Here is a 22,813-nt window from a genome sequence, read left to right as displayed (position 1 = left end):
TGGCCTACCCGTGGGAATAAATGAACAAGATCAAGGGAGAAGTAAGCATCTAAACAAGTGAGGGAGGAGTAGGAATTGGCAAGAGATACTATGTGACTCAAGCAAGAGATTAAGCTACTATGTAGACACTTAATGCTGGGAGATCCATGGGGGGAATGGCTAGGAAGTGGGAGAGGCGCCCCTCACCTATTGCATAAGCTATAGGGAGAGGGTAGGGGGGAATAATGGTGAGGATAGGAGGAGTGGATGTGGAATGGAGAGATAATGGCGCATCCACTTATTGTGTACACAGTAGGTGGGGAATGTGAAAAACGGGGGAGGAAGAAGGGAGGGTGATGAAGGGAATTTAGGGCCCTCCTCACCTATTGGGTAGTGGGAATAAAGGTGGAGAGGGAGTGAGGGTTGGAAACTTAGGGTGTGGGTGGAATGTGAATGGATGTGACATCACCTATTGCATGTGCAATAGGTAATGGTGGGGAGGGTATGGGGACCTATTACATGTGCAATGTGTTAGGGAATGAGGGAGGGAATGATGGTGGGAAAGTTAGGGGGGAGGGAATGGAATGTGAAGGGAGGTGACCTCACCTATTGCATGTGCAATAGTAGGTAACAAAAAGGGTATGGGGACCTATTTCATGCCCAATATGTTGGGGGGTGGGAATGGAGGGGAGGGGGTATAGAGAGCATTGGTGGCATTAGAGAGGGATGCCAAGAAGGGGTAAATACTAAGGTCCCCTAGAAGGACACTTGGCATCTAGAAGTCCACATGGCATGCAGTGGGCTAGGTGGGAGGATTCTAGAGGGAGATAAAACAAAAGGAGGTTTTGGACAGATCATCTCATGACTCAGGAGGAGCTCCGAAGAGAATCCGTGGTTGGGAGGACTAGCAAAGAAGAAGCCCTCAAAGTTTATGGACTCGTAACAACACGTGCACACATGCACACAAACGCATGCATGCATGCGCATGCACACACATACACACACAATAGAAATTTCAAAATCGCTAGAATAATTACACTGAATAAGCTATTTTCCAATCTTACTTAGTTTCTTACTTATTCTGTCATTTAATTTTAAATTTCAAAAGTATTAACTATCTAGACATCAAGTGACATTTTCCTCTTGTAATTCAATTGTGAGAGACATCAAACCCATATTCATTTTTGTTACATGAAGAGTGACATTTTTGCTCTTGTAATTGAATTGCAAGAGACAATCTCTAATCTTAGCTTTAGACTGCTTAACACAGATGGACTAGATATAAAGCTGACTCTGTAAGATGGGAAACCACAAGAGCGAGGATAGGTAGGTTGATTTCAATACATATATGCATGACAATCAACCATGTAAGGGCAAGTGATCCAAGGCATTCTACCTCTTCCTAGACACTAAGTTGCAATCAAGTAGTCTAAAGCTAATAGACAAAATGTTCTATAACTCATGTTTCTCTAGTCTTACTTATGGGCCTTAAATAGTCATATCATAAAATATGAGTATACAAGCACATGTTATGATAGAAGTAGTATTGACATTTCTATTTACAAAAGATATTTCCTTTAGATTTTAAAACCACTCACCAAATCTCCTATTGTATTCATATTTTGGAATGGACTCTTTGCAACCTATTTGAAGTATGTTGGCTACAAATTCATACCTAATATTTGTGAATTGAGCAAGAGACTCCTAAATAAAATTAGATAATTAGTTAGGCACATGTAAATTTGAAGAATCTCTTTGTGAATCAAGATAAAATAAAAACAAAAAATGCAAGTTTTAACATAGACATACTTGATTGAAGCATATGGATTTATAGGAGTAGAGAACGTAACATAATCTCTCATACAAAAGCACAAAAATAGAAAATTCAAAAACAAAAAACAGAAGGTTTAACATAGATGTACTCGACAGAATTTATAGGAGCATCTAGAAGCATAAATAGAAAATTTAAGATTTAACATAGACATACTCGATAGAAGCATATGGATTTACAAGAGTAGAGAGCCTAACATAATCTCTCAGCACAATAATAAATTTTGTTCACAAAAATTTAGAGGAATCCATGTATTTGATGATGAGATATATACTAAAACTTGCTAATAAAAAATCGGAATAATAAGTATTAGAACTTTGAAAATATACTAAAGAAAGGTAAATACCAAGCTAGTAGCCATACTATAGTTAAAGCATGAATGATCCTATAGCCACAATCAGGTGTAGAGATCAAGTGCATTCCTTTCAACAAATTCATATGTATTTACAAAATACAAATCCAACAAAGGTACCATCATCATTGGCTCAACTCCACTTAAAATTTTTTCCCCATTAAATTATAAAAGGAACATAGGTTTGCTCCTCCCTTGAATTTCAAATTTCAAACATGCAATTATCTTGTTGAAAATATGGCCTCTCATGGTTCTTTGAAATTTGAGGTGCTTCTTGGCTATCCTTTGTGCTCATCATAGGATTTGGCATATTATCCTCTTCATCTCTCTTGTAAGGAGGAAGAAGGCTATGTTATTAGGGGGACATGTCTAAAGACAACCTGTAACTCCATTAGTTGCTACTACTTTCTATAGGGCATTGTGTCTATCTTGGGTGTTGTGCAACCCCCCTCTTAGCTACCATGGTTGACGTGGTGTCTTGTACATCCCTTCTTTACTGATGATGAGGTTAGATGATGTGGTCGAACAATTGCTTACATTAACTTCAAGTGTTAGCAACTCAGCTAGTTTAGTCAAGTCCCCTCTAAATTTCCCACTATAAGTTGGCATCAAGCTCCTTATATAAGATTGAGAAAGGAAGAAGGTTGGAAAAACCTCTTGAAATTTAACTTCCATGCCTAAGCAAAGAGTTGCAATCAGTTGATAGTAGGATTGTTGATCATGCCTTTTTAATCGAGAAAAAACCATAGGTTTTACAAGACACAAAGTCCTTTAGCTATTGTACATAAATAATTATTGTCCAAATCATCATCACACAGATGATGATTTGGACACAGTTTATGGGACCAACTTCCAACGTTCATTGTGGAAAACTCTAGTTTGATAACTTGACATTCTATATGGCTAACTCATCAATGAAAGGCTCGTAGTACTTTGTTTTGATTTACAACAATAAAACAAACGAGATGCTTCAATGATTGACCATATTGATACATATTAAGAAGGATGAATCATGATCTAGGGTCCAAATTTAATCATTAGAGTCATTGCATCAATGCTTACCAATGCTCTAATAGTCTTTTGAGATATATAACATGTTTACTCATTATGAGTTAACATCTGAGAAATATGAGCATGATCTATGCCAATAAGCCATAGACATGATTATGCAAGAGTTTGATTAAGCACTGTAATAATGAGCTAGATTTTTGTAAATTTGCAATTAATTTTCTAGATTCATGAGACTTATTGCATAGAATCTTTCAAGCCTTCATCCTAATTGTTGTAGAGAATATTACTTTTACCTTAGAGCCTCACATTATGGCTTGTATAGCAATCATATCAAGCAAGATGAAGATTTTGATACTGAGAGGCTGAGGTTGTAAACTACACAATCTATCATGACTCTATGGATCTATCTTAGGTCAATCTTGCATAGCAAGAGGCTAGTTTTGGGGCTTCACAAGGTCATGGAGCATTCCTATGAGCTATGAGTCTACAAAATTTTTTCCCTGACTACAGTGATCTACTATATGAGCTAGCGGCATGTAAGGAGTAGTCTGGATAGCTAGGCCAATATCAAGCTCTTTTATGATTATGAAAAGAGGCTCTCCTATTAGACAAGGAGCTAGTTTAAGGAGCAACAAGCATTGGATAGAGGATATGGTATCTTGCAAGATCTGGTCTATCCCAAATTTTTGAGAGGAATGACTAGATGGACCTGTTGGTGCCATGTCCTCTTGAAGGATTTGGCATGTTTAAGAGTTGGATTAGCAGTGCCATTGAAGTTTCCTATTACAATTGTACCAAAGCTCCACCTTGATTCTACTTATTTGTGTACAATGTGGATTAGGACTCAGAGGTACGATAGGTGTGAGAGCTTGGACTTGGCAATGGTGATGCCTCCAACTTGTTTTGAGCTTTTGCAAGGGATTTGATTGAGAGTCTCTTCGAGTAAGTGCATGGTGTTGGCCTATAGTGGATTGTAGAATGTAGAGGTAAAATCCTTGCCTATGAGTCCCCATATCAAGTGAGTCAGAAATAATTCCCCTATGTACATCACCTCTCCAAGCATCTTTTGATGTTTTTAGGAACATATTTAATCTATGGATAACTATTTGATAAAATCATAGAAAGCATAGTATTCATGGCATGTATTTGGTTATAGCACTTTCCAAAGATAGCTTAATTATAGCATTATTTAGCTTAATCAAAGGTTACTCATAGCAAGTGTTTGGTTAATAATAGGAAGAGTAGTAGTCATAGGAAATATTTGTTTTGAAATATAACGTTAAAAACCATAGAAGCAAAATATCATTATTCTTAGACTTTTCTTCTTGGAGCTCTTGCTTCCTCTTGAATGCATGAAACTGATTCTCCTCCACTAAATTTGAATAGAAGTCACTTCTTAAAATCTCCCTTGAGTCTCCCTTCTCTTTTATGGGGACTTAAGTAGGTCTGTCACATGGGTAGCAACATGCCAATTATTTAGGGTACAAAATGTCTATAGATTAAGCAAAGAGGAAGATGGACAGACTCTTAGAAATTAATGACATGTTATTCCAAAAAACCTTTAGAGGAGCCACTTCACAACATAGGAAAAATGTGGAAGGTACTAATCCAAGAAATAATTGGATAAGAGACTAGACCTCCTACATAGATTTCAAAACCTCTTGCTACTACAGTTACTTCCAAATAGAGGTGGGACTTCCAAGGATGCAACAGCGAGACTTGGGTAGTACTTTTACTACAAAAAATATATTGAGCAACATAAAGCTCCAAATGCTATATCTCTTCAAAGAGATGGTTTCTCTTGCTGCACAAGCATATCCATACCCACAATGAGGATTTCAAGTTACAATTATGACTATAAGTCATGGCATACCAAGACACAATAGGTGATTCTACAAGAAATTAGAGAAGTATACGAGTGAAGCTAGACTTAACAAAGAGGAAGCAGGTAAATTAAAAGAGGTTAAGGAGAATAGAGATTTGGTTTTGTAAATGATGTCAAGCTAGCAAGAGACAAGAGTATTGAATTGCAATCTAAAATTGATCTTGGAACAAAAGCTCCAAGTAGCTCAAGGTGGACATCATAAGATGTAGGAATTTAACAAGAGATGGAGGAATATGTAAGAGATGTGTACAGAAAGTAGTAAGAAGCTAGCCCTCTCAAAAATATTGAAGTAGAATGGCCAAAAATACAAAATGATCGTAGATGCAAGCTTTTCTCCCATCAAATGCAAGATTGAAATAGATTTATGGCAAAGAAAACAAATGTAAATAGGGTGCAATAGCAAAAAATAATCTTGAAAATTGTCAGACGTATGGAGCAATAAGAGCATTAATTGCCATGGGGTTCTATTGAAATGAAGTGAAAAACTTTGATGCAATACTTGCTATGGCTTCTATTTCAAAACCATGTTTTATTACGATGCCAAAAAAGACATGCTTTGTCAATCATAAAATGCCCCATCCCATGAAACAATGTGTACTTAACAAGACATTAAATGAAGAAATAAAAATAGAAAGAGCATCGAATCACATAGCCACAATCGAAAGGAAAATTCTAGATAGAGAAAAAACATGCGTGTCATGGAAAGTCTTGCTCTCCATTTTGCAAGACATGTGGAAGCAGCATCACAAAAATGCTAAATCACTACCTAGCTACCCTAGTTGGTAGCTAGCTTTTTCACATGCTCATGGGAAAGACAACATGGAGGATCCACTAAGGCCCTGCTTTGATAGAAAAGTTACTTTGTGTGGAAATAATTTAATGTAATGGTGTTCATGATGATCATGCATATATATAGATGATTGAGTGACCTGGACAATATGCAAATGATGTTCATGTTTATATATTTTGATTTGTTAGGTTTGTCCACATGTGATCTAATTGAGATCCATAAATAGTAGTTTTTTCTTTTAGTTGCATATGGATGTCGAATTTATTCATTATGTTCTCAAGTTTCCTTGATTAGCGTGCTTATTTATATGTATATCAATGTTGAAGTCACCTATTAATACAATGTGCGTGTTGTTTTTCATGTTTTGCAAGATGTTTTCTATGTATGTTAAAAATGTTTTGTAATTATGTGTTGGGGGTCTATATACGTAAAAATTTAAGATTGTTTTAAATTTGAGCTAGTGTTATTTCATGTGTAAATGTGTTTTTTATGCCTATGTTTTATTGATACATGTTTCTATTGTTGCATTTTATTTAGTGTGGAGGCAAATATTCTTCACATTTATTTGTTTTAGTTTCTTGCAATCATATAATGTTAGACTGGATGAGAGGAGAAGTACATTGTATGTCTAATTGATATATTTTTTGATGATATTGTAATCAGAGATTGTATGAGTATTGTATTAGTTAATGGTAAACTTTTGGTGTCATTTATAGTTATCCATTTGGAATTGTTTGTGAATCTTTGTGTTTCTTTCTCTACAACTTTTTCAATTGTAAAGTGTTCATGTTTGAGTGGATCTAGTAAGTAAAGTTTGTGTATTTTTTTAACACATGAGAAATCTGTATATGCTAGTCCTTGTGTGCATACTAACTTTTTGAGAGAATGCTAAATTTTACATAGTTACTCCTTGTGCTCTATGTATTGTTTCAAGTTGAATTTGAAATTGCTAATGTGTCAAACTACTTGTTTTTTATGGGCTTACTCGCACTTCTTTTGTAGCACAAATTATTGGTGTCCATTTTTTATCTATGTTCTCACTAAAGGCATTTATGTTTTTGTGCCTTGTTTGAATTCCTATGTTTTTTGTTGGGACTTGTATCCATGCAATGTATATGTTGTTGTATGTGCTCATAGTCATGAAAAACCCATCAGCACTGTTCATTAGTCCATTGTATTGGTTTATATTTTTAGAGCACAATTCTACTAACATTCCTTCTTTAATTTCTACTGTAGTTCTTAATCCATCTATTGCCTTTGGATTTTCTAATATTTTTGAACTTTTATATGTTGTTTCATTAAAGTGATCAATTGCTTGTTTTTGCTTTTGCTAGTTGAAGTACTTTTTCATTGTGTTCATTTGTTTCAAGGCTTGTATAGAAGTTGGGGGAAGGTATGGTCACTTGGTGGAGAAGATAGACACATATTGTTTATGTAATTTAAATTTTGCAATGTATGAGTGCAATTTTTCATATTGTTGATTTGCAACATTCATACTAGGAAAAGATGCAACAATACTTCTCTTAAGAGCCTCTGACTTAATATGATAGTGCAACATGTACAAAATGCATAAGAAGAAACACTTGTTTTGAGGATTCCCTTTTCTAAACTACTTGTCAACTTCAAAGTCTAAGCAAGTTCTCAATGCCTCCATTACAATAACAATTGCTTAATCACAACTCAAAAGCAAGAGGTTGTATAATGAACCCAAATGGAAAGATAATAAATTCTCCCTTATATTGTATACTTAGGATACAAACACAATTGAATAAAATTCAACTTTTGAAATGCAATGGAAGATTGTTAAATAGTTAATACATTCATGCATAGCAATGAGTTTTACAAAGTAATTGGAAGAGAGTTGATTGCTCAACACATTAACACATGGAAAAGTCTACAGAACTTCATCTTTTGCCACAATGAAGCCAGTTATAAGACTAAACGTGTCAATCAAAATCCATCCCTCTACTTTCTTATTGAAGAGCTAAGACTTCAATACATGTGTGTTATGTTGAAGCAATTCAAGAAATGGTTGTGGTAGTTGGAGAATCATATCCACTAAGGTATATATCAAGATGACTTTACATGCCTCCACCTTTGGTATTTGACCAAAGATATATTTTTCTTTTTCTTAGACCATGCAATACACTTTATTTGACTACTTGGAAACTTTATTCTTTTTATAGCTCAAGCATGCAGACTGATACAAAGTCAAGCAAATTCCAATAGAAAAGATCATACCTGCAAGCTGTAATTAAAATTTGCCAAAGTATTTGGTGACGCCCAACTTGGTGTGAAAAGAGCCAAAGTAATGCTTTCAAGGCAGTGCTTCTACAATTCAAGTAGATAACTTGGTTGCGTAGTCGATTTGCTAAATGTGTGTGTTGAAAACTCTTGATAGATATATTCATAGGGATGATTCCTTTATAGGTGCAATGACATGGCAATGATTCCTTTATAGGTGCAATTATTATAATATCCAACATTGGGTCTTCTTTTTGCAGTTTGATGTACATATCAAATATCAATATCAAATGATGTAGATAACAATGATATAAGCACTAAAATGAGATGAAAAGATGAGAACATAGTAGTCTATTAAACAAAACCAAGTTCACATAATCAATTGCAACATGTTCAATTTGCATTTTGCTTTTTTCATAAAATAAGAAAAGAGAATAGTTAAAAATGTGGGGGCAACAATAAACACAAGCATCAAAAAGCAAACTTCTCATGAAGTCAAAGCACAATGAATGTAGACAAAATGAAGGTCAACAAAATAGACATTCAAAAAAAAAAACATTGAAATATAATATAAATGAGCAGTTACATAGATTCGGCCATCTCCACAAAATAACATAAAATGACAAGAAAGACTTATCTAAAAATACTTGAGAAAAATCTACTACACACATAATCACCAATGCAAACTTTGGATCAAAAAACACTCGAGATATCATATAAAACAATAGCTACAAACTTTTGGCCCTCTCCACAAAACATAATACACTGAGGCAAAAGACTAAAATACTACAAGAAAGAGTTGACACACACAATCACAATTCTGCGTTGTATCTATGACTGAAAGAAAGAAATCATCCTTTATAGTTGAACAAAGAGGATAGAGAGAGTAAGGACATAATGTCAAAGAGAAACAAACGAAAGACTAAATTGCAAGAGGAACATATATGTAAAAAGATGCACAGCTTTGTAATACACCATCTCAACATTTGACTCAAACAAAGATGAGAAGCCAACCGGAAACATAAGCTGAGCATACAAAAAGTTGTATCGTGCTCACACAACTACTCTTTTTATAACACACACGGGAAACATATAGCCATCAATGCAAAGCATGCATACATGTGGAAGCTCAAACTTATAGAATTATAGCTTCCACCGACCCCCCTAAACATGATGAATGTTTCCCTTTCTTGGCTTATGAAGCGTACAATGCTCTTGAGTGAAAAAGGGATATGAAAATGAGAACTCACGAATCACGAACCATAAAGATAACAAATGTTTCAACTTCATGTCAAAGACATGAAAGGAAACATTGTATTCGTATCTAAAAACGGTTATGCAAATCCTTCTTATAACGAAGAGTGAACGACGCATTAATTAGTTGAAATCTTCTTCCTCACAACCTATGCCTAAAGAACAAAATTTTTCTGAGAATATTCGGCCATAAACTTGTTCAAATCATTCTCTCAGAACTTTTGGCCTATTATTAGCTAACAACATGCGATATATATTGACTAACCAAGGAATTGTTGAAGAAACGAAGATAACGAAGCACAATAGATGTCACACATAGTATCTTGTAGCAACTATCAAGTATTTCAAGTAATAGACAAAAAACCCACTACATCCGTCTATCACAGAGCTGTCATCAGACATTTAAGCTTGGGTTAATGAAGGAAACATATATATGTTAGGGGGCCTTGCGATAACAATATATTGACCCGTGTAAGGTCCATAATGACACATGCATAAAGAACAAATGCAAAGCTTTGACAACCCAACATAGAAACCAGTCTACTGGGAGAGAATAGTGAGAAAGATTGGCCAATTACATGAGAAAACCAGTTTGCTAGGAGACAACGGTAAGTATTGTCGGGGAAAGAACTGAGAATGAAGAGGTGGGGAATGGATAGCTAGAAATGGAGTTCCGTCATTTAGGCAACTCCCTAAAGGTGTTGCAGGAGAGCGATGGCGACCCACGAGAGCCAAGAAAACACGAGCATTCAAGATACGGTTAGGGTAAACCTAAACTTTAAACCTCATTACCACTATATACCCGTAAACCCACACTAACCTGGTCAGCTTGACCGACTAGTATTAAAAGGCCGTACACTGTGAACCACGGTCCAAGCCTGAGACATGCCTGCTACCATTTAAAGTGATTTGCGAACCTGCAGCTCTGTTCGTAGGGTAGCGGCTCTGAATTTTAGCGATTTGGCGTGCGCGCGACTAGGAGCTTCGAAATGAGGTCAAATGTAGTCTCAGAGGTCACGCGACTTTCTGGCTTTCTTGTCTTGTTGGACAGAGAGAGAGGTGGATGTAAATTCGGCAATTCGAAGCCGTAATTTGGCATCCCTCGTTGAGATCATCGCGGTTGTATATATTTACGTCTTGATTCGTTATCTTCGTTTCATTTGTGCTATGGGAGCCTTACATAGTTACTATAGGTCTGCCTCAAATTATTCCACCAGGGTCATCTTGTACATATCAGACGTCTTGTCATTTATGTGCTTGTTTCCGAACTAATAATGGAACATTCTGTCGTTCTACCCTGGAAACGATAAAAGCCAATGCGTTCGCAAGTTAATTGGAGATTGCCGAAAGGTTTCAAAATCTTGAAGCAATCAGCCTCACCTGCAACCTTTGAAGGCATAGTTGGTCTGATTTCCATGATCCTGCGAACCACTTAAAGTACCATAGTAGTATGATTGAAGATGTGTCAGCCAGGCTTTAGGTTCTGGTACTAAAAAAAGCACGAGTGAGAGAGCTGAGGTGCAAGGCCAACGTTGTATCATTGCTTTGAAGATGAAATAAATGCCCAAAACCAGATCTTCATGATCGTTTCTAAACAACGAAATCGGGAAGGTAGGTTTGTAATGAATTTATAGAGGAATAAGAGGACTTGATAAAGCTAAAAGTTTATGTCTGAAAATAACGGGCAGTTAATATATGATGCAGGCAAGCTTGAGTACAAGGGTATCACAATGGTGGGGGACGGTACCGTCGATCACTGCAACAGTAGTCGCCTTGTGTGGAGCCATATATTTTATCTCCTTACTGATCGGTTATGATTATTTTGAAGGCGTGTGCTTTCTTCCAACTATGATAACTTCAAGATTTCAAGGTGTGTTTGACTTGTTTCACAAGTTTTTGAGCTTGCCAGTTATGGCTTTGAGGGTAAGTTTCCATCAAGTCGTCATTGACTAGGTTGCAACCTGTGCAGTCTACAGGATCTATACATCAACACTATTCCATGTGTCGATCTTGCATCTAGCGTTCAACATGCTGGCACTAGTGCCAATTGGCAGTGGACTAGAGCGTATTCTGGGCTCTGTTCGATACTCTCATGTGCTTTTTTTGATTTCAACCTGCAATGGACTACTGCATTTACTTATTGCGTTCATTGCATCTCACAATCCGATTTATCCATATAACTTCTTAATGGGTCAATGTAGTATCGGTTTCTCCGGTATGATCTTTGCTATGATCGTAATGGAGACTAGTCTAAGTGGAGCTCAAAACCGCAGGTGAATCCCCTTGATGATCAAATGATCAAGAATTCAGTCTCTATGTGCATACCCGCGTACCACAAGCCTTTTTTTTTTGGTCTTTCACTATAATGTTCAATACTCGATGGTGAGCTTTTTCTCAATGCATTTGTGATTTGTGCAGTGTATTCGGTCTTTTCAACTTACCGGCAAAGTGGTAAGTCCTGATTTATAGTGAACAGGAAAATTCACAAAGCATGAAAGAAGGATAACACTGTCATGACTTCAGCTTTCCTTACTACTCTAAGCTAGCTTTGGGATGTATGAAATTTTAAGGAACTTCCTGCTATCAAGTTTGGAAGGAATGATTTCTAGGGGAGGATGCCCTTATTGGGTACCAGACGTTCTGCTATTTTTTATCATGTGATAAGCATCAGTTTCCTGTGGCAAATATAATCATACTAGTATACATTGTTGCAATGAGAATCAAAAGTAATACTTACGTTGAGTAAGCACACTGTTGTAGATCAAGCAAGTTACAGTGATGATAAGTGAATACCATTGTAGGGTGTGGCGATTCCTGCAGTAGAGGTCCTGAATGGACATCTGTTGTTCGCATGTTTGAGATTTAGTCAAGGATGAAAAAGGGGTTTTTAACCAGACAGTGTTGGAGATAATATTTGGATGAAGGAGTAGGATCTTATTTTGTAAATCTGACAATGCAATGAAGACTTAGGGATGTGACTTTGATTGTGGATAACAATTTGCAGGTATCCTTGGATTCTACTTATCTTGTTCCAGATTCTGATGCCCAATGTGTCATTCCTGGGGCATTTATGTGGAATTCTATCTGGGTTCGCATGTCTGTTGGTTTTTCTCATGCTTATATTCTTGTCTATATTCAAAATTTATGTTCTTCTTGGTCATTAGAAATATAGCATGTGCCTAACAAGGAAGACATGCATAGAATATATAGAAGTCTGTCTATGAAAGGCTTATACACTCCGGCAACCATGACCTTAGATACAATAGTTGTTGCATTCTATTCTGTTACTTTTTTCCATGTTGTTGCCAAAGGGAGGCTTACGGTAGTATGCTGCAGATACTTGTGGTCTTTTCAATCTATTGCTGTTTGGATCATCGACCTACTCTGCTATTGAGAGCTCATGGGTGCTGGTGAGTTGACATATCTTCTTCTAGGAGGTTCAAAGCATCAGGCTTGAATTGCTGATTGAATTGAAAAACTATGAGGACTTCGGCATCACTGTTCCTATGCATTTAATGTGCCATATGCTGTGTCCGTTTGCTGTTGAGTTTTAAGCTTTGTTGCTAGCTACAGTTTGGGACTAGGATTGTAATATCTTTTAAATAGGTTTTATTCCTGCACAATGCACGTATCAGCTGCTATCTAATTTGGCTGCTTTATGGTTTAGGCCAGTTGTGTACGAAGGTCAGGATTTATTGTGGGAGGTGGGATTTCTACTGGATCCCTTCCTACAGTGTCCCATGCAAGCAGGTAATGTACCACTCCGATTGACCTATCTTCGTTTCTGTGCAGCCTGATTGTATTTGTTAATGCTGCTTCATGCTTTTGCAGTAGCACAGGACTTGGAAATTTATGGAGAGGCCTGAGAACCTGGGTACCACAAAGAGAGATTCCAATGGATGAGGTATGCTTTGCAGAAGCAAACAAAAACAAGGTTAAATGTAAACATGGTTCTATAGGCTTTTACTTCAATTTGCTTGGCTGCAGAGGTTTCCAGGAAGAGGTAGAACTCTTGCTACTGGAGTAACATTTGCAAATAGACCAACATCAGGCACTGATTCGGGAGCTGGCTTGCAAACCAGATTACTGGATAGAGATCATAATAATGAGGTAGACGCACAGTTGCTTCCAGTAAGAGAAGTTCCTACAGGACCAGATTCCAGGTTAGCAAGTTTTTTCGAGACTCTTCTCTGGATTGTTTCCCACCTTAGTAACAGTTGAAACCTTGCCAAATGGCGGGAGAAACAGAATTTTGCTTGCCTTTTTCTCAGTGATTGGGTTGTAATTCATATTATTGTCCTTTGGAAAGGGAGTGTTCACAAATGTTAAGTACTTTTCCAAATTGGGTTTGTTTTTGCTTGTTTGAAATCTGCCTTCACAGCTCAAGAGATACCATACATGCTTTACCATAAACATGAGAGAATGCATGAGCTTGATGAAAACATAGGCTTTAGCCTTGACCTTTCGACAAACCTGAAATAGGAATCATGATTCAGGATGCGTCATCTATAAATATAAACTGAAAAATTGATTGTGGGCTGTGTGGGCAGCACTGAGCAACTTCAGTCAAACTGCAAGATTGAAATTTCAGCAACAAATCTGGACAGTAGCATTTAGAGATACCATGCATCCAAGTGCAAAAATTCCAATGCTCAGATTCAGTATTATGATCCGTGATCCATCAACACATACACGGGACCTAGACATGTCACATACAATGGTCTATGATCCCCTTATTATGATTATTGACGCGACACATCAGCAAAGAATAAGGATATAGCTCAATGATCTTCATGTTAGAGAATGACCAGCAAACCAAATGCTAGCTCCAACGGAATATGGAAGTGCGAGGGACTGTCACGATCTTGAATGCAGGGATGCACATGTGTGTAGATGATGCATAAATTGAGGCAGATTGGCCCTCCAAATGGGGTGGAAGGAGTGCCCATGTGAGTGTATTTTTTTGCTAGACTCTTCTACATGCTCCACAAGCCACAATCCATATGCATGCAAATGCCTATACTCACACACCATGAATGATACGAGAGGGTGCAACCCTCATGCCTCTTGGGATCACATCCCTTGGGACATACCCCATAATTCTACCCTTAGCCTATGACCTTTTATGCCTACCATTGATTAATGCAATACGCATGCACAATGCTACCTTTTCCTAACCATCCTAGAACCTAATGCATACGTGCATATTTTATTATATTCAATTGGCCAATTTACAATGTTACAACCATAGGGTAATCGCCAGATTCCCTAGAATGATCCACTAGGATCTAATACAAATAATCATGTCATGACATGCCCTCTTGCTTAGAGAAGCAGATGTCCTCATGTGTGTGCCTTCAAATAATCTTCAACAAGTGTGGGGTAATCCTTTAAGTGATCTTCATCGAACCATTGACCATCTTCCATAGGATATCCTTTAAACTTTACCAAATATCGAGATCTCTGTCTATTCCTGGTACTCCTGACCTCATGGAATAGTATTCGTTCCGGAACAAGTAATTCTACCCCGTCTTCAAGTTCTTTTTCTTCTTCTTCAATAGGCCTCATTGGTGGTTCACCTTTAAATGGCTTCAAGATGCTAACATGGAAACCATTCTTCATCCTCCAGCTGGTAGGCAATGTCAACCTGTATGATGTTGGAGTTCCTTCTAAATGTATAACCTCTGAAACCTAGAAAGGTCCATAGTATTTTACTGCCAGCTTTACAAACTAGGTATTTTCTCAGATTGTCTTTATATGCCTTTTGTCAATCTTTAAAAGAACCCAATCTCCCTTCTCATAATGTACATCCTTTCGCTTCTTATTCGCAGCCTTCTTGTACACTTCTTGAGCTCGTTGAATATGCGATTTAACTTGTATAAGTACTTCTTGCACATCTTCAGCAAATTGATCAGCTGCCAAAATCCTATCTCCTAAATGTGCAGTGGGTGTGGGAAGGACTTGGCCATAGATGATCTCAAATGGTGACTTACGGGTAGCAGAATGGGTAAAGTTGTTATATGCAAACTCTAATAGAGGTAAATATAATTCCCATAGGGTAGGATTGTCATGGACATAACTACGTAACAACTGGATAATAGCTTGGTTAGCTATTTCACTTTGTCCATCAGATGATGGGTGATATGTAGTGGAGAATTGCAATTTAGTTCCTAAGTTCTCGAAAAGAGCTTGCCAGAATTGGCTTTGGAACTTGGGATCATTATTAGATGTAATGGATTTAGGTAATCCATGTAATCTAAAGATTTCTTTAATAAATAACTCAGCGGTTTCTATGGTAGTGATGTTCTTCTTACATGGAATGAAATGGGCCTGTTTACTAAGTCTATCTATCTTACTATAACGGTAAGGATTTGCTCATTTTGTGTCCTTGTCTTTGGGAATCCTGACACAAAGTCCATGGTAATATGCTCCCATCTCTCACTAGGTATGGGTAATGGCTGAAGTAATCTTGGTGTCTTACGATGATCACTCTTAACTTTTTGACAAGTTAAGCACTATCACACAAGGGGTATAATCCAAGGAAAATAATGAAAAACGTTTGTATATTCTTAGATATGAAGTCTTTTACCTATGGTGTTTCGGCCTTAGGTTTGTTTAGAATGATTGAACATAAGCTGAAAACAAAAAGCGGGGAGCTGAATAGCCCGTTTTTCTTTTAGTTTCAAAAGAGAGTTTGTTTGAGTATGCTTGTGCTTTCTAAGTTAGAAATGTATTTTTGCCTCTTTGTAGAAACGATACATAAGTGTAAAGGGCCATTTAGCTTTTTATGTTTTAAATGAGAGAGAGAGAGAGAGAGTTTCTAGTTTTTTGGAAGTTTTTGTTTCTTGACTTGCTTGTTTATTTTTGCTTAGTCACCTGCTTCGTTTCTTCTTTTATTTCTTGTTTTCATTCTCTTTTGTTTATTTGACGTATTTTAGTAAGCACTGGGTTTGTCCAAGAGACTCCGCGGGTCTTTAGAAACCCAGTATAGCTGCTTATGCTTGGGCACTGATGACGACATAAGTGCTGCTTTGCTTGCTAAGTATGTCTTCCTTTTGTTTTTCATAAAAGTTTTTGTTTACCTCTTTTTTCTTCTCTTTCATTTTCTCTTTTATTTTCTTTGTAGATTTTTGATCTTTAGAACAACAAAATTTCTAAATTTGTATGATTGGACTTATTCTAGTCTTACAAAGGTATATAGTTACGTCCTTTCTCAATCCTGACCAATAGAAATATCTTTTAATTCTATCAATGGTTCCTCTAATACCTCTATGTCTAGAATAGGGACTACTATGCATCTCTTCAAAAACTAGGGATCTAAAAGTGGAGGGTACACAAATGAAATGTCCTCTAAGAAGATACCCATCATGAATTGCATATTCCTCTAAGAAATCACCTGGTTCTTGAAGTAATGCATCATAGATAGTATTTTTTATCACTTTGTAGGCGTCCTTCATCGCACTAAGAGATTGTTCTCTCACCACGGAGACATAGATTACACTCGGTCTACAACTGAGTGCATTTGTCACTATGTTCTCCTTACCAGGTTGATATTCTAACTCAGGTTGTCCAAACCCTTGAAGATATTCTGTCCACTTGATTTGCCGGGGTGAAACTATTGGTTGAGAAAACAAATGCTTAATACTCTAATGATCTGTCTTAACCTTGAAGTCGGATCCATAAAGATAATGTCTCCATAACTTCAAAGCATAAAGATAATGTCTCCATAAAGCTAATAGTTTCTTCTCATACGTGCTATACTTTAATTCAGCACTTTGAAGTTTTCAACTTTCAAATGCTATGGGGTGTCCCTTTGCGTTAGTACGGCTCCAATGGATGTATCACTAGCATCTGTACATATGACAAAGAAAGGCTTATCAAATCCGGCAAACTAACACAGGGCTAGTCATTAAAGCAACCTTCAAATTCTCAAAGGCACTCGAATGTTTATCACCCCAGTGATACATTGATTGCTTCTTAAGTAGATCAGTAAGTGGTGACGCAATCTTAGAGAAATTCAAGATGAATCTCCTATAATAGCTACATAAACCAAGAAAAGATCTTAGTTCATGTACATTCATAGGGACAGGCCATTCCTTTATAGCTTGCACCTTGGTTGGATTAACGTGAAGTCCATGTTCATTGATGATAGGGCATGTCATGACATGATTATTGATAACATGGCCTAAATATTCTATTTTCTTCTTAAAGAACTCACTCCTTTTTATATTCAAGAAGAGTTGGTTCTCACGAAGCAATTCCATTACATGTGTAAGATGTTGCTTGTGTTCTTCTTCATTTTGGCTATAAACTAAAATATTATCAAAGAACACAATACAAACTTGCTTATGTATGGTCGAAGAACTCTTCTCATTAGCCTACAAAAGGTAGCAGGTGCATTAGTCAATCCAAAGGACATAACTACAAATTCATAATGTCTTGTTTGTGTCCTAAAGGCAATCTTATGCACGTCTTCTTCCCTCATTCTAACTTGATGATATCCCGACTTTAAATCCAATTTGCTAAATACCCTAGTACCTTTCAAGGAGTCTAACAAGTTGTCAACTCTAGGTATAGGAAACCTATTCTTAATTGTCAACTTGTTAAGGGCTCTATAATCAATACACATTCTAAAGGTTCCATCCTTCTGGACTAGAGCCCCAAAAGGCGAACTACTTGGCCTGATTAGACCTTGCTCTAGCAAGTCCACAACTTGCTTTTCTACCTCCTCTAGCTCTACCTGATTCATTCGATAGGGAGCTCTACATGGAGGAGAGGACCTTGGAATCAACTCAATAGTATGATCTTCAGGTCTGGAGATAGGCAACTCATGCCGATTGTCACTAGCAAATCGATCATCGAATTGCTTAAGGAACTCTAAATGTTGACGTTCTTGATATGTTCGGCCTTCCCTTCCCTAACGTATATCACACTACAACTCACTCCCTTACGTAACTGTCTTTAAGTTCTAGTATGAGATATGAGCGGAACATGGGAAATATCTCGCTCACCTTTTAATGTGATCCTTGTACCTTGGTGCTCAAAGGTACAAGTACGTTTCCTTACATCCATAGATGGTTGGAACGCACCACTAATACTCATATCTCTCAAAGGCCATTTCTTAGCTTTGGCTATATTAGCCAACCTATTTGAGATAATATCGTAGTTACTACCATCATCCATGAGGACGATGATACGTTGATCCCCAATATATCCATGTAACTTAAATAAGTCGTGTCGACTAAAGGTGTAATGCAAACTAGCATTATTGCTCTTTTTATTATTTTCAATATTTTTACAAGAAGGTTCACCCTCTTGCTTAGGGTGAGAAGCCCTAGTTACATTGGTCTTACCCATCTTCTTCTTTAACTCTGGACAATAATAGAATCTATGATCTGTCGCCTTTTTGCATCCAAAACATTTTTTTTCCTTAAACAATCTATCCCTTTCTTGAGGAGACATGAATGGAGGAAATTTGCAGATATTTGCTGTCATTTTTGGACAGCCAGCTTTTAGCAGTGATAGCCTTGAGGCTTTTGGGTTTTCAAGTCTCTTTCAGGGTATCACATTTGCTATGGCTGGGAACAATCAAGATCTATTTGGCGTTCTTCGTGAAGAAGAGCAAAGTCGAGCTAATAGACAAGCCATTATTCTTGATCATGCGTTTGCTTCACAGCAGACAGGAAAAGGCAAGGCTTCCAAGCCTATGGGCAAGCCAAAATCTGCGCATAGCAGCTGCAATTCCTCCCATGCATCTAAAAATACAGCAGATAAGTCAAAGAAGAAAAGATGCAACTATGCAAGAGAATCATTATTCCACACATCCGGTCTTGCAAGACAGCAAAAGATGCTTGGGATAAATTGGCTTCTCTCTATCAAATTCGCAATGAGGCATGTGTTGCATTTATGAGAAGGCAATTACAGGAAGTCAGCATGAATGAAGGTGACTCTATGGATGCATACCTGACAAAGGTCAAGGACCCTATGGAACAACTTGCCAACATTGATGAGGTGGTGCCAAATTCACAGCTTGTCAATACCACATTGAATGGACTGCTAGATACATATCAAGGGTTTGCTACAACCCTTCGATTAGTGGCCATGGGTAATCCAGAGCACTATTCTTTTGATCAGCTAGTTACTTTGCTTTGCCAGGTTGGACATGACATTTCAGAATGCAGGAAGCGCATTGCTTCGGAAAGATGCAACTATGCAAGAGAATCATTATTCCACACATCCGGTCTTGCAGGACAGCAAAAGATGCTTGGGATAAATTGGCTTCTCTCTATCAAATTCGCAATGAGGCATGTGTTGCATATTTGAGAAGGCAATTACAGGAAGTCAGCATGAATGAAGGTGACTCTATGGATGCATATCTGACAAAGGTCAAGGACCCTATGGAACAACTTGCCAACATTGATGAGGTGGTGCCAAATTCACAGCTTGTCAATACCACATTGAATGGACTGCTAGATACATATCAAGGGTTTGCTACAACCCTTCGATTAGTGGCCATGGGTAATCCAGACCACTATTCTTTTGATCAGCTAGTTACTTTGCTTTGCCAGGCTGGACATGACATTTCAGAATGCAGGAAGCGCATTGCTTCGGAGAAAAAGAAAGCAGGATTGACAGTTAATGCCTCTCATGCTATTGAATCCAATGAGCCAGAAGATGCTTCACATGCACATGCTCTTCAGGATGATTGGGCATGGGCTTTCCATTGCTCATTTGATCCCTCCAAAGCTGATGCATTCTTTACTGCTAATGATGCTCGGTCCTAGTACTTTGATAGTGGTGCTTCCAAGCATGTCACATCTTGCAGACAGTTGTTTCATTCTTTAGCTGATGCACCTCGAGGGGGGACTGTCACATGTGCTAATGATGCTTCATATGCTGTCAAAGGAGTTGGAGATGTGCAGCTCACATCCATTTCAAGCCATCTTGTCACTCTGACAAATGTTCTTTTTGTGCCTGGAATTGAAGTCAACTTGATTTCAATTTTAGCAATTGCCACTTCAGGTTTCAGAGTGATTTTTGATGGCTACAGATGCCTAGTTTATGATCTTCATGATGACAACGCCGTAGTTCTCACTGGCACCTACAGATGCCTAGTTTATGATCTTCATGATGACAACGCCGTAGTTCTCACTGGCACTTTGTTAAAGGGGCTTTATCACCTTGATCATCACTGAGTTGCACTTTCTATTGAAGCATTTGCTATTTCAGATTCACAGCTTGCTGAAACTCATCTTTGGCATGAGAGAACGGGTCATCTCAATTATAGAGCTCTTGCAAAGCTGCATTCAGAGCAGATGGCAAGTGATGTACCTCAAACTCACATAGTTTCCAAACATGTGTGTGAGGGTTGTCTTTTGGGTAAGATGCATCGGTTTCCTTTTCAAAAGAATTGTCCAAAACTCTCACAAAGGAAATTGCAGCTAGTACACAGTGATGTCTGTGGCCCAATGAGGACAAATGCCATTGGGGGGTACAAATATTTTATGACTCTCATTGATGATTTCACAAGATATTGCTGGGTATATCCTTTAAAAGCCAAATCTGAAGTTTTCTTATGCTTTCAGAGGTGGCTGAATATGGTTGAGAATGAATCAGGATGCAAGCTTGTCACCCTCAACACAGATAGGGGGGGAGAGTATATGTCTAAGGAGTTTGATGCATTTCTGTCTTCACGGGGCATTATTCACTTATGCACTACTCCTTACACTCCTCAGTAGAATCCTGTTTTCGAAAGGAAAAACAGGTCCACAATGGAGATGGCCAGATGCATGCTTAAGGCCAAGTCTTTGCCCAATAAATTTTGGCTTGATGCAGTGATGTGTGCCAACTATGTGCTGAATAGATCACCTACACGGGCATTGAAGACTGTTACACCTTATGAAGCATGGAAAGGCAGGAAGTCTTCACTTTCACACACGAGAGTTTTTGGGTCTTTTGCATATGTTCATGTACCATCTCAGCTATGACTTAAGCTTGATGATAAGGCAATCAAATGCACATTTATTGGTTACAGCCAGGAGAGCAGAGGGTATCGGTTATATCAACCAAATACTGGGAAGATTATTGTCAGTAGAGATGTAATCTTTGCTGAACATTCAGCTTCTTTTCTTATGGACTGCAAAGCTAAGCCAGATGTTGACATGTTTGATGCCTTTGAATCTTGGTTACCTCTGCCATCCTCAGAAGAGGACTTTGACCAGCAACATGAGCCTCCTGCAGGCCCTCCACCAAGCAATAATCAGCCACAGCTGATTTGCAGGTTTCTCTTCAGTACAAAATGATTCTACTATTCATGACGTAGTCATTGAAGAAAGAGCTGTCAATAGACAGCAAAGGCAAGTTCCCAGATGGCTTCTTGATACATTGGGGGACAGTAAACAAGATCAGCCTTTTGCTGCCCGGACAAGGTTAGGGAATAGACAGATGCATGGTCACTTTCTTGAATTTGCACTCCTTGCTACAGCTTGCAATGAAGAGCCCTTGTGCCATAAAGATGCTTTTGACAGCAAAGAATGGATGGATGCAATGAGAGCTGAGTTACAATCCATTGCCAAAAATGACACATGGGAATTAGTAGATCTCCATCCCGGCAAGCATGCCATTGGAACTCGGTGGGTTTACAAATTAAAAAGGAAATCTGATGGCAGCATAGATCGATAGAAAGCCCGTCTTGTTGCAAAAGGGTATGCCCAACAACAAGGCATTGACTTTGAGGAGACATTTGCTCCCACATCCAAGATTACTACCATTAGATGTGTCATTGCCATTGCAGCCCATCATCATTGGCAAGTGCACCAACTTGACATCAAGAGTGCTTTTCTTCATGGGGATCTGCAGGAAGAAGTATATGTCACACAACCTCCTAGCTTTGAGGTTGTTAATTCTGAAAATAAGGTATGCCGGCTTAGAAAAGCCCTTTATGGTTTGAAGCAGGCCCCCGGGGCATGGTATGCCAAAATTAATGCACACTTACTATCCCTTAATTTTCAGAATAGCCCCACAGAACCCACTCTTTATGTCCGTGGGAGTGGATCTGATTTTTTAGTGCTGATTTTATATGTGGATGATATGCTCATCACGGGCCCAAATACTCATCAAATTGCAGCTTTCAAGGCTGATTTGCAGCAGATTTTTGACATGTCAGACATGGGACAGCTCCATTATTATTTGGGCATTCAGTTTGCTCATGTTGAGGGGGGTATCATGATGTCTCAGTCCAAGTATATTGGACAGCTCCTTGATCATTTTCAGTTCGAGGATTGCAAGCCAATCTCTACTCCAGTGGACCCTGGCTTCAAATTCTCAGCTCATGATGGGAGCCCACCATGTGATATCACTCTTTATCAGCAGGCTGTTGGATGCCTTATTTATTTATGTCACACTAGATCTGACTTACAGTATGCAGTATCTCAGCTCAGTAGATTCATGCACATGCCCAGTTCACAT

At 38.0% G+C, this 22,813-nt stretch overlaps 1 protein-coding gene across 4 annotated transcripts in view; it reads left to right on the top strand.

The window, feature by feature from the left end:
* The first annotated feature begins 10,002 nt into the window (after nt 1-10,002).
* The window catches only part of RBL15 (RHOMBOID-like protein 15), a 29,440-nt gene continuing 16,629 nt past the window's right edge, over nt 10,003-22,813 (top strand). Inside the window, exons 1-9 of one of the 4 annotated variants that reach the window (XM_087390251.1) lie at nt 10,003-10,105; nt 11,051-11,216; nt 11,316-11,619; nt 11,765-11,797; nt 12,351-12,442; nt 12,683-12,756; nt 13,014-13,096; nt 13,178-13,250; nt 13,334-13,509. In XM_087390251.1, coding sequence (XP_087246377.1) covers nt 10,061-10,105; nt 11,051-11,216; nt 11,316-11,619; nt 11,765-11,797; nt 12,351-12,442; nt 12,683-12,756; nt 13,014-13,096; nt 13,178-13,250; nt 13,334-13,509 — 1,046 coding nt within the window. In that variant the 5' untranslated portion in view covers nt 10,003-10,060. The other 3 variants (XM_087390247.1, XM_087390255.1, XM_087390259.1) reach the window with 3 other exon arrangements.

This window comes from Dipteris shenzhenensis, chromosome 2 (assembly GCF_047967505.1).
Source record: "Dipteris shenzhenensis isolate YYH24624 ecotype China chromosome 2, Dip_SZ_1.0, whole genome shotgun sequence".
Taxonomy (NCBI): domain Eukaryota; kingdom Viridiplantae; phylum Streptophyta; class Polypodiopsida; order Gleicheniales; family Dipteridaceae; genus Dipteris; species Dipteris shenzhenensis.
Note: the sequence above shows the minus strand (reverse complement) of the source record. Positions and strands in the feature narration are given on the sequence as shown.